Genomic DNA, 13,740 nt, shown 5'->3' with positions numbered 1-13,740 from the left:
CAGATTTTTTTTTTTTCATTTAAACCTGGTCTTTGACCCTTAACCTTTGACCTTTGACCTTCTGGCTGGAAATTTCCCAGAGAATCTCCATTAGGTAATACATGAATATATTAATTTTTAAGACTAATAATGCAAGCATTGCATATACTAGTACATGTATATGAGGGAAATAGTAAAATTTTTAGGAGTTGACCTTGACCTTTGATCCCCCTGACTATTGAACCATGACCCCTTATCTCTAGATAATCCCTGCCAATCAGTACATGCGTATGTACCAAGTTCCATGAAAATACATTGAACCATTTGCGAGAAAAGTGAAATTGTAACATTTTCACCTAACCTTTGACCTTTTAACCTTTGACCTTATGACATGAAACTCTCTCTGGAGAATCTTTTTGCAGTAGTACATGTCTACACTAAGTTTCAAGAAAATACCTTCGGGCATTGCATAGATATGGGGGAAATAGCAACATTTTTAGCATTTGACCTTGACCTTTTGACCTTTGACCTCTTGCTTATGTCATTAAAATCTACTCAACTAATTGCCCCATCATGCACCATCCTTGGACCAAGTTTGGTGAAAGCTGCTTCATCCAGTTTTGAGTTATCACGTAAACAGATAAAATTTAAGATTTGACCTTGATCTTTGACCTTTGACCTCTGTCGGATTTCACTGAAAAACTAATTAATTAATTGTCCCATCATACATCATCCTCCAACAAAGTTTGGTGAAATTTGCTCCATCCAGTCTTGAGTTATCGTGTAAACGGATACAATTTCATGATTTGACCTTGACATTTATCCGATTTCACCCAAAATCTAATTAAATAATTGCCCCATCATACTTCATACTTGGACCAAGTTTGGTAAAATTCCAGTAAACATTACTGAAGTTATCGCATAAACGAAAGCGGACGGACGGACGTACGGACGGACAACCTGAAAACATAATGCCTCCGGTACCACTTCGTGGCGGAGGCATAAAAAGAAGAGGGGGAGGGGAATAAGGAAACATACTCTGCCTCTTGTCCTCCACGGTGCAGACATTAATGACTTATGCAATGCAAAACCTCTTAATCAAAGACATAACCTTGAAATACTCCTCTCCTGTCATACAATTCCAGTCCAGATCATAAGTTACTAGTAGGCTGAAAAGAAAGAGTAAACCTTACGAGTTCAACAGTGAAAATGTGATCAAAATCGGATAAAAATTAGGAGAGTTATGATATTGTGAAGTTCTGCTATTTTCTGCAGAACGGTTCTTGTACGGTTGATATGAATATGCAAATGAGTGAGCTGATGATGTCATAACCTCACTTTTTTAGTTGACTGTGCACACACAAAAAAGAAGGAAAATCAGCGTTTCTGTTATAAAGTGTAAAACATCATGCTATTCCTGGTTGAATAACTTAAGAATAATAAGCTGTTAGATAAATCAGGATCTGAGACTAGGATATAATTGCATTTGAATGAAGAACAGAAAGTTTCAAAATTTTATGTACAAACTATATGGCAAGTTGTGAGGGAATGACTTCATCACTTCATTATTTGTAGATTCATATTGACTGTTCATGAACTATTTCCTGAACAATTAGCAAAACTTCAAAATGTCATAACTTCCTTACTTTTTTATCCAATTTTGATCAAATATTCATTGTTATGCTGAGAAAATTTTACTCCTTCTATTCAGACTAATTTTCAACTGCACTGGAATTCCCTTTTAATTGGGCTACAGCAACACAAAGTGAAATTCACAATCTTCACAACTTTTTGGAGCTAAAAGCCTCACACATCTCTGTGACACATGGTAGGTGAAATTTAGTCATAAGTCCTGAAAGTGTACAACATTGGACAGTGGCCTAAATTAATTACACTAAAATTGCACCAAGAATACCTATCTAAAGAACAGAATGCACAGAAAATGCATTCTGTTCTTTTGACAGATGAAAACTCTTCAAAAATTCTACTACTTCTTGGCCATATAACTGTTTTTAGACCTCAAAACCAACTTCTAAAGTCTATACCAAAGAAATTATACATACACACCATTCATGACTGATGACTAGCAGAATACAAGGAACTGAGAGTAGCAAACATATTAGATCAGTATTAATTTTTTCTTCCTTTTTTACTGTCATGAAATTTGTAAGTTGTCTTCCTTAAAACACCATGGCATCTCAGTCACAAGTTTGGTTTAACAAATTTGCCACACTGAGCAGGGAACCCAGCAATAATATTGCTGTGTTCCCTACTCAGTGTGGCAGAACATATTACACTTATATGTTCTGAACAACACCAACAACAACAAACACATTGCGGCAGATTTTTTTTTTTGTACCTTGTCTTCACTGTATCAAACCATACATCCCAGAGAGGAATAATTGCTCTAACAAGGGATCAATTATATCAGCAGATAAACATCTGTCGTTTTTTCGTCCATCTTGATGCACTCATCCAAATCAGTGAGAATTCCTTTCATCTGAAATATAGTCTTGTCAATTTTCATCACATTTTTCTTAAATGATTTTAAAGCATGGACTCACAGTCTGTATCTAAGATTTGACTGCAGATTATAATCACTGCAGTGAAATTCTCTGAAAAAGCTTGTCGCAACAATTATGATGGAAAACAATATAAAATACTCTTTGATTAATTTATCTGAACTGAATCTTTGTCGATAAATCCCTTGTTTACAGCAGCAATATGCCCTAAACAGCTTTCATTTGTACCAAGTTTGGTGGCATTTCACAAAAGAGTCATGATGTTACAATACTCTTCGAAAATCACATGTACCAAGGAACCGAGTAAATGGTGTCCATATCATGGAGATCTCCCATATGCTTTGGTAAAACACCCTGCAGCTTTCAAATGGACATTCAAAATTAACTAAGTATTGTGATCTAAAAGAGAGCATCAAGAGGAGAATCTAGCATATTGCTTGAATCATGTTTTACATGCAACTCTTCTTTAATGTTCTGCATTAAGAAAGACTCAGACACGGAACAGTGTTGCCGGAGCTTATGCTAACATCATCATTTGAATGTTGTTGTATTAAAGATAGCTGAACTTCCTGATATCACAGACACCCCTATGTCACAAATAAGGCATAAAATAATAAGTAATTTCTATACACAAATGAAAAATTCACTTGTGCATAACAAATACCAATGAAACCTCCCAAAGAAAGTTATTGAACATGTATTCTCTAGTGCCTAAGCACTTATCATGCTAATTGCTCTCACGGCCAAAAGCTGTAAACATTTGTTCTGTGCCAAAAATTAACACAAACAAAATAAGAACACTTCACTAGGCTCACACTAATGTGCCTAACAAAAATGGAAGACAAATAGTGTATCGAACAGACATCATCACTTTAATTTGGGTATTGCAAAGATTTTCTGGTGAGCTGCCTTGCCCACATGACAACTATTTTCTCGCATGCTGAAATGAATGTATGGGACGGGACTAAAAAAACCCAATCTCTATTCAAACCACTCACTCCATGTACATGTTGTGAAACACAAACAATGTCATGTTTTAAAGTTTTCACACAAAATCTGGAGGCTCCCCTCATAGAACAGGGAGTGAACATGTTTCTTGTCACAAAGTTGATCAAATTATATGCTTTCAGTCATCGTCATAGTCCTCGATAATGACCTCATCATCACTGTCCTCATTGGTTGCAGAGTCATCCAGGGCATCTGTGTTCTGGTTGCTTAATATCAGCTTGTGTCTGGTACTCTGCGATGAGGACACCGTGGGCTGTGAGCTGCTGAAGTCATCCTCTACACTGGTGTCATCCAGATCCCTTTCATCCAGCCTCTGAAGCCACTTCCTTCACATACAATCGTATCATGATATGCAACAGATGAACATGTGCAAGTCACTATATAAGGTTGATGATCGAGGGATACGCATATGACAACAGAATGAGTAGCGAGAAAGGGTTAGAGTGACTAATAGACGTAACCACATCTATCAAGAACATGCTTCAGAGCTACACACTGACAGATATATCCACACCACAAAACATCCTGAAACTGATGTGCAAATCTATTCTTTTCTAAATAAAGACACACACTTGTTCAAAAATTGTGGCATAAAGCAAAGACACAATTTCATGTGAATAACACAGCAAGTCACATGGCTGATGCCACAAGCAGCGTACTACTGTAGACACACTGTTGAACAAATATTTCTATTTATCCTTTGATATATCATGTATCGTTTCACTGTGGTAACAAGGCATAACATTGTTTGGCATCTCTAATACAGATTATAACATTTCACAAATATTGCAAACAGTGAACGCTTTAGTTACCATTGTCAGATCGTGTCTTGTTTGCCTTTCATGTATTATCAAAAGACATAAGAAAATCCTAAAAAAGAATGGTGATGACTACGCCATGCAGTCAACTTTCAGGCATTTGTGTCTCAAGCAATTAAGGCCAAGTAAATTTTAGTGACAACTGACTGTGACCTTTCATCTTTCACCTCTGTAATTTGAAGCCAACTATTTATTGGCTAGAATTGTACATACTTTTTCCTCTTTGCAAAAGAATGGTGACCTCTCTGTCCTCTGACTATCACTATCATTATTCATGCAATTTTTGTAAATCTATTTTTACCATGTCCTATAACTTGACATTTCTGGCTGAAGTTAAACCTGGACAAAAATATTTACTCATGTAAGTTTTTGTCATCATTGTTTCATGTAAATTACTGCCTATTAATATCCACCCTGGGAAGGGCAAAGTAGGTATTCCACGATCCCTTCTCTCCTACACTTTGGATGCAGAGGTATCCCAATATTGAGGTGCATCATAAATGAAATGTCGCTATGGCGACTGATGCCTCCGCCATAATGCATGATTCTCCCAATAGGTGTATAGTACAATGTCTTCACAATGTGTGATGACAGTTTCACATAGCTGGCAAATATTGAAATGACAGGTTTGTCAGAAATATTTTTAATGTTCACTTTCCTTGAACTGGGTTTGCTATAATTGCCTAAGAGTGCAGGTACACATATTTTTACTTGACTTCTGACCGACCTTTTTATAAGTTTATGCATTGAGTAATTCTTAAGACCATGAAGAAAGAGTGTAATTACAGTACAAAATAGATTTTTTTTTTTTTTGCATTTAAACCTGGCCTTTGACCCTTTACCTTTGACCTTTGACCTTCTGGCTGGAAATTTCCCAGATAATCTCCATTAGGTAATATATGTATATAATCAAGTTTTAAAACTAATAATGCAAGCACTGCATATACTAGTATACGAGGGAAATAGCAAAATTTTGAGGAGTTGACCTTGACCTTTGACCCCGGACTATTGACCCATGACCCCTAAGTTCCCTAGATAATCCCTGCCAATCAGTACATGCGTATGTACCAAGTTCCATGAAAATACATTGAACCATTTGCTAAGAAAAGTGAAATTGTAACATTTTCACCTAACCTTTGACCTTTTGACCTTTGACCTTATGACATGAAACTCTCTCTGGATAATCTTTACGCAGTAGTACATGTCTACACTAAGTTTCAAGAAAATATCTTTGGGCATTGCATAGATATGGGGGAAATAGCAACATTTTTAGCATTTGACCTTGACCTTTTGACCTTTGACCTGTTGCTTATGTCATTAAAATCTACTCAACTAATTGTCCCATCATACATCATCCTTGGACCAAGTTTGGTGAAAGCTGCTTCATCCAGTTTTGATTTATCACGTAAACATATAAATTTTAAGATTTGACCTTGATCTTTGACCTTTGACCTCTGTCGGATTTCCCTAAAAAACTAATCAAGTAGTTGTCCCATCATACATCATCCTCGGACAAAGTTTGGTGAAATTTGCTCGATTCAGTCTTGAGTTATCACGTAAACAAATATAATTTCATGATTTGACCTTGACCTTTGGCCGATTTCACCCAAAATCTAATCAAGTAATTGCCCCATCATACTTTATACTTGGTTTGGTACACGTTTGGTAAAATTCCAATCAATATTACTCAAGTTATCGCGTATAAAACGAATGCGGACGGATGTACGTACATACAGACGTACGGACGTACAGACATACAGTTTGTAATAATAATAATTATAATAATAATAAATCATTTATTAAGCGCAGAAACTATGTCTATATATTCTACTGCGCTTCAAGAGCTCTTAAATTCCTATGTTGCACAATGCTGCATGGGAAGTACAAGAAGAAACAAGCCCATGCTAAAACAAAAAAGTTTTCACTTTTGATTTAAAACTATTTAAAGTCTGACATTTCCGAATGTCTAATGGTAATCTATTCCACAACCTAGGGGCTGCACAAGAAAATGATCGGTCACCTAAGGTAACTTTTGTTTTGATTTGGGGTATCTGCAATATCAATCTTTCATTTGTACTGCGGAGATTATGGCTATGAGTCTGAGATTTAAAGTTCAATAATTCACTGATATAACCAGGGGCCTGACCATTCAGAGCTTTAAACCAGCATCAGTATCTTGAAATCAATTCTTTGGCGAATGGGCAGCCAGTGCAATTCCTTTAAAATGTACAGACTGTACAGACGGACAGACGACGGACAACCCGAAAACATAATGCCTCCGGCACCACTTCGTGGCGGAGGCATAATTAAAAGGTAAAAGCACTTGGATATCCCAATTGAAGACCAATACAACAACCACACACACACACACACACACACACACACACATGCGCCCCTGCACACATTTCCCACAGAAAGATTACTGGTAATTGACAAGCTTAATACACACCTTTCATGCACAGAGTTTGAAAATCTTGTCACTTCCTGTAGAAAGGATATCTGACCTATATGAGACAAAAAACATACAAAGCAGCATAACTGCGATATCTTTTATTTTTTTGAGTGATTTATATGGTTCATATGCATAGTTCTGAAGTTAACTTTGAAACTTTTAAGATCAACTGACATGCTGAAGGACATTCAGCTTCGAGGTCTGTAATGCATCTCTTTCAAAAAGACAGTAAGTTTTGTCTTCTTTGTGTTTACATGATGTCCACACAAAACCTTGCAGTACTAACAGAGGGGGGAAAATATTGTGAAATTTTGCTTTGATTCAAGAATAATGTACCTGATATGTATGTGACAATAAAAAAATGCTCACACAAACTGAAAAGGTGTCCTTTTAGTCAGTTTCACAAAATACTATACCACTGTAGTTGATTGGTAGCTTTGAGGGTTGCTGGAGAAGCAGAGTGTTTTGGGTGGTTCCTTTCTTATGTGCTTAAGTGGGTGTATTGATTTTGCTGTTATTAAAGACAATCCCATGTTCACATGATGAACCAAGCCTTAAAGGTAAATGCATAATAAGTCATTATGAAAAACTATTTAGAGAGTCCCTTCAGAATGCTAAAATTCACTTTAAGTAGAATTTACTTTTGATGTGGATTTGCATTATTTCTTTGACTGAAGAATGTAACTTACCAGGATTCTTTAGTGGAGTGTTCGTCAGAGCCAAATATGGCAGTAGCTGTGTTTGAAGATCATGTGGTGTCCAACTATGACCCACAAACAAACTTCTGGCTACAGCACATCTTTCTTGATACTGAAAAGAAAGAAAGGGGTGTTATGATGTATCTTTTTCAATCACAACTTTCTTGGAATTTCCAAATTCAATGATCAGAATTGAGGCTCCTTTATGGATACTTGGTAATATTTAAATATGTCTCCTGGTACTGACATATATAGCATGTAAGAGAGCTGTACCAATGGCCTAAATCTCGAGGTAATCTTGCGATAGATGTTACAATATCCTTTCACATTCATACGAGCCTTGCCGCTAGCTAGAATCGTTCCCTGTCTGTAGGCACTTTAAATGAGTGCCACATTTTTGGATTTCTGCCAGACACTGCGATACAAAAAACCAGTGATCCATGTTTAAAGACTTCAATTCCTCACCATAGGAACAGATTTATCTTATAAATCAAATGCCACTTCTGTGAAGAAATCACTGGAAGACTCCAAAAGTTTGAGCGTGACTTAACATCATTTAGATGGGGAACTCCACAGCAGAAGATTCAAGACATATATCAACATATCAAATGTAAACAAACCACTAGGAAGTGATGTCACACAACTCAGACAATCAGACACTGGTTGAAAACATTTATTCAAGATTTTATAAAGACAATTCCAACGCTATCCATAGGCATACATGGAGCATAGTTTTCACACAATACTACCATCTCCCTTTATATTACGCAGACTTTTGCTAATGATCTTGCCCCATTCACATAAAGTTTATAACTGTAAGTTCACAAAATTATGCATTCCAGCACGATGGACATACCTTTCTAGAAACAGCAAACCATTCTGGTTTGTGGAGGGGTTTCCAGCCATGGCCACCTCCACCCCCACCATCCTTATTACACCATCTACGACTGGAGTTGTAGTGGATGAGACTTCGCACTGCCACAGATGCACTGTATTGCCTCATAGTTGTCCGATGCTTGAAAAAATGAACATTGAACAGTAGTTTGTTTGTTTCTTTGTTTTTCAAGCAGCATGACTGCTCACATGAGTGTGCTAGACTTCCAAACTGAGAACCACATTGCCCACATAAAAACCTGGCATGTCTATTTCCTAATTTAAGACTTATTAGACACCCATCATATTCAACCTCTTCTTTGAGATGAATTCATCTAATGCCATGTCACTAACATCCCTGTCATCAATGATAGCATTGCATTACATACACTGTATACTCACTGAATGATATGCGATAGAATACAATACAATAAACATCAGAACTTACAAACTTCTATATGAACATAACCTACACCACTGAATATTTAAATATGCATGCCAAACCACCACGGATGATATCTGCCTAAATCTGATCAAATTAATCTTTGCAGACGATAGACAAAGGGTTAAAGGGTGTGTTCACTTCTGGTTGAGGTGAGAATTTAGCTTTTAAAGTTTTGCGAGATATTCAGAAACCACTCTATGAGATGTCAAAGAGCATGCAATTCTAAGGGGTATCAAAAGTTTACTGTAAAAGTAGTTTCTTTCGCGTACAGATACGTACTTTCGCGGTTTCCATCGGTGCCGACTTTTTTGCGTGTGTTTAAATTCACGGTCGGCAAAATCTGTGAATTCACAGTCGGCAAAAACTGTTTTATTTTGCACATGAAAACCCAAACTGTAATCCAATTATTATTTTATTTATTAAATAGAAATTAAAATTAAATGCAGGATTACCTGAAATCCCGTCTATACCTACATTGAGCGGTATCGCTGTGTGTGTGTTGACCATCAATACACTCAATGCGCGGAATGGTGTGTGCATGTGCGCAATGGCGTTGTAACAAGCGGCGAGTTCAAAAAATTTTCGCGTGATGTTAAATTCGCGGTTCAACTTCAAAGCGCGAAAATAAAACCACCGCGAAAGAAACCACTTTTACAGTATTTGATGAAAATCGGTTTTGAAATGGCCGAGATATCCAAAAACAAGGTTAGACAAAGATGCCTGTCGCCTTTTATTATTATCACTTTTTTAAATATCTCAGCCATTTGAAAACCAATTTTCATCAAATAAACGTTAAATCCTTCTTAAAATTACATGCGCTTTCATATTTCATAAGAGGTTTCTCATTATCTCACTTAGGAATGTTCAAAACATGAATCCCCACCTCAACCAGTACTGTACAGTCCCTTTAACCTATCCTCACAGGGATGAGGCCAAATGGGACCACCCATGGGACTCTTATGGACAATTGTCATCTTTTCCCTAAATGGTGCACTACTTGATCAGGTGTTTGTTGTTGTTGTTGCTTTTGAAATGTTACATTCATTATGATATAAGTGCTTGAGATTATTGTGGCATTGCATTGAGGCACTACTTCCAGCTGCAAAGCGGGGACACACAAAGAACTTGAAGAGGATAGTATGCCATCACCCTTTGATACTACTGCTCTCAAGATCATGATAAAGCCACGTAGGGTGCATTTATCAACTCACTTCTGGCACAGAACTAAGGTTTCCAAACAACTTTCAAGGAGTTTTGGGCAGTTGATAAAAGCAAAGCTGTTTTGATTATGGGGTTAGAAACACATTTCTGAAATGCCAAAAAGTGCAATAGAAAATGTGTTTGAGCCAGAAACATGTTTCTGTAGAGTTGATAACTGCAAAGTTGTTTTGAAACACGTTCATAGCTTGGACCTACCCATGCCAACCACTGCCAACTACACATCTTGGCTCCTAGGAGTCAAACTGCACAGTGGAGATGCACAGTGACAAGGCTTTCTAAGTGACTCATGACAGAGTTGATAAATGCAACAACTTGAAAAACACAATCCAAATGGCATTTGCCAACATGGGTATTGAAACACTTTTGGGAAATTTGATAAATGCAGCCTGAGATCAATGGGTGTGGGTGGATTTTTCCTAAACTAGTTTATATCATATCTGGCAGACCGTACTACGCGTACCGGTAAATGTGTGAAGATTGGTGATTTCACTGCAGAGCAATCTGGAGTTAAGCTTGGTACACCCAAGGGTTATGTTGGTGGGCCACTTCTCTTTTTCACATACTTACACCTGATTGGAAAACTCTTGAAGATGCATTGTATTTACAACTACTGTCTCACAGATGACATTCAAATTCATGTTTCTACCAAACCTTCGATTCCACCAGGAATAGATAACTTTGAGTAATGTTTAGATGAACTTAAACTGTGATTGACATCAAATAGTCCTAAATCAAAAGATTTAAAAAAGAAATTAATTCTTGCTACTTGGCTGAAAACAAATATTGAACACTAGAAATTACCACGATCCTGTAATGTCTTTTCAGAATCACATCCTGTTCGTACAACAGGATGTTTGTTAGGTATCAGTTGTGCAAAGTTAGGATTCATCCAAAAGTACTGTCCTGTGAATACAACCAAACTTGTTATATATGCTTTTATTTTCTCTCGTCTATATTTCACTCATTCACTGTTCTGTATCTATTCCAGGAAAGAAGTACATAAACTCCTGTGAATTCAGAATTCTGCAACTTGCCTTTAAACACTCACTAAAAATAATTGCCAGTTCTAAGGTCTCTTCATTGACTCTCAGTAGACAAAGGAATCTCCCTTGAAATCAACTCGCTGATGTAACATGCTATCTTCTGGCCTTCCCCTTATTTAAAGAGTAACTCCATCACATCATGCAAAAAACCCTGAAATCTAGACTCTTCGACAGATGCACTTTATATTTCTTGCACCAAAAGTCAAACACTCATGGGCAAAACAAGCATAATCTGTTATAGGTCTAACACTTTGGAAAGGTATTCACAAGAATCTTCGTCAAATTTCCACAACAGATGAATTAAAATCAGAACTGAAAAAAATACTAATTCAGTCTTTAATAAGCTATGCCTTACTTGTATTTCTAAATCTTGTTTAATTGCTCCTCTCTTCCTGTGTATCATGCTATGCGTAGTTAATTGTCTGTATCATATCACCATGAGCATCAAAAGGCAGACATGTGCACTATACAAGTGGCAATCATTATTATCAATTTGAATACCTGGTAATCCCCCATCCAGACTTGCTGTACCTTTTAAAGCCAATAGGACCATCACTGCTGTGTCACCATACATGTACCTAAATACAGTATGATTTGGCAGTAAAATATCTTTATTTGTGAAAGACGATGACCGTCTTGGCCCTATGGGCATTGTCCTGAAGGCCACATGGAGGCCACCTCCACCATTTGAACCACTTTGTAGGCCACATTCCTAAAATGGTATCTGCCACATTGCTCCTATCTACTCCACTCCACTACTAGTACACTAAACTTCACCCTTGATACAGTGAAACACAATGCAAAACACGGCAAGTGCCATAATGTGTCTCGCCCATTCACGTACAAGAAATTGTACGCAAATGGGATATAACAGATATAAAAAAAGAGATATAAAAGGGTAAAAATTTATGGCAAAAAAAAAAAGTGCCATAAAAATTTAACATTGGGCCCTTAAAGTTCGTTGACCCCTGCCTGTGACCTTTGACCTTGTGGTGACCATCCACTCACCAAGGGACAACTACCATCCAAGTTTGGTCACAAACGGACCTATGGATCAAAAGTTATGACTCATAATAGAAACGCGCCATAAAAACTTAACATTAGGCTCTAAAAGTTTGTTGACCCATGCTTGTGACCATTGACCTTGTGGTGACCATCCACTCCTCAAGGGACATCTACCATCCAAGTTTGGTCACAAACGGACCTATGGATCAAAAGTTATGACCCATAAAAGAAACGCGCCATAAAAACTTAACATTGGGCTCTAAAAGTTTGTTGACCCCTGCTTGTGACCTTTGACCTTGTGGTGATCATCCACTCCCCAAGGGACATCTACCATCCAAGTTTGGTTACAAACAGACCTATGGATCAAAAGTTGTGACCCATACAGGGGAAACTCGGTATAACGAACACTGCTATAACGAGATATCGGTTATAACGAGGAAATTTTCTCGGTCCCAAATTTCCTTCCACACAAGTCTATGTAAAATGCTACTCTTATAGCGAGATCGGCTATAACGAAATAACTGCTATAACGAGATAAATTTTGTGACTTCCAAACAAAGAAAAACATAGTAAATCAAACCTGCTATAGCGAGGTAAAGCAAAATGCCTTCGGTAAAGCTTTACTTCGCCTGTGCTATCATCTTCCGAGATTGTAAAGCTTGATGCGCCAAAAACTGTCTTGTACACACATAATCATTTTCTTCAATGCACTCCAGCTAGCACTGCATGTTGTACGTGTGAAGTGTGTGTGTGCACGCACACTGATACATGCAGAAAATGTGGTGGGACGGCCATATGTATACATGACATCATCATGACGTTTAGCAGGTGTGAGGCAATCTGATGCTGTGATTGGCCTTCTACTTAGGGAATTCCCCGTCTTCACACACACGCAGTCATAATGTACATACAGAATGTGTCACAAACACACACAGCATTGTGCAGACCATATTCAAGCTTTCCACACAACACACACCCATACGATAACCACATACCAATCCACAGACGATCTTGATACAATCGCAAGCTGTATAAATTCACAAATTCAAACATCTACAATTAATGAGAAACACATTCTTGATCACACATTGATATTGGATTTCCTTGGCAAAAACATCTTCTTACCCATAAAGGTGAGTAATTCCCTCACACACAATACCAAGTTTTCAGTATTGATTGAAATATGATGGGTAGTCCCACATGTGCAAATTAATGTCATTATTTTATGCCTTCTTTTATGCCTACTGATATAACGAGATATCGGCTATAACGAGGAAAATGACTCGGTCCCGACCATCTCGTTATATCGAGTTTCCACTGTAATAGAAATGCGCCATAAAAACTTAACATTGGGCTTTAAAAGTTCATTGACCCCTGCCTGTGAGCTTTGACCAATAGGTGACCTTCATACTGTAAAACGAGAAATTTTCGCGTGCATTTTAATTTCGCGAATTTCGCGAGCGCCAAAATTCGCGAAATTAAAATGCACGCGAAAGTTTTTGCCCACACTACATGCATTGAACACCAGTGGCAATTCGCGAAAATTTCATGCCACGAAAAGGGCTGTCAGCTCCAATTCGCGAAAATTTCATGCCGCGAATATATCATGTTTTACAGTATACTGCAAAACGAGAAATGTTCGCGTGCATTTTAATTTCACGAATTTCGCGAGCGCA

The 13,740-nt window shown here is 37.5% G+C and overlaps 1 protein-coding gene across 1 annotated transcript in view; it reads right to left on the bottom strand.

Annotated features, from left to right (window-relative positions):
• Window positions 1-2,107: 2,107 nt before the first annotated feature.
• Window positions 2,108-13,740, bottom strand: part of LOC139714019 (cell cycle checkpoint protein RAD17-like) — a 30,989-nt gene continuing 19,356 nt past the window's right edge. The window contains exons 12-15 of the mRNA XM_071625744.1: window positions 8,334-8,492; window positions 7,469-7,589; window positions 6,777-6,831; window positions 2,108-3,835 (exon numbers count right to left, since the gene is read on the bottom strand). Coding sequence (XP_071481845.1) covers window positions 3,628-3,835; window positions 6,777-6,831; window positions 7,469-7,589; window positions 8,334-8,492 — 543 coding nt within the window. The 3' untranslated portion in view covers window positions 2,108-3,627. The remainder of the gene's footprint in view (window positions 3,836-6,776; window positions 6,832-7,468; window positions 7,590-8,333; window positions 8,493-13,740) is intronic.

Source organism: Diadema antillarum, unplaced genomic scaffold, assembly GCF_040938485.1.
Source record: "Diadema antillarum isolate AM-2024a unplaced genomic scaffold, OU_Dant_1.0 seq00002133_RagTag, whole genome shotgun sequence".
In the NCBI taxonomy this organism is placed as follows: domain Eukaryota; kingdom Metazoa; phylum Echinodermata; class Echinoidea; order Diadematoida; family Diadematidae; genus Diadema; species Diadema antillarum.
This window is presented reverse-complemented; position numbering and strand designations above follow the sequence as displayed.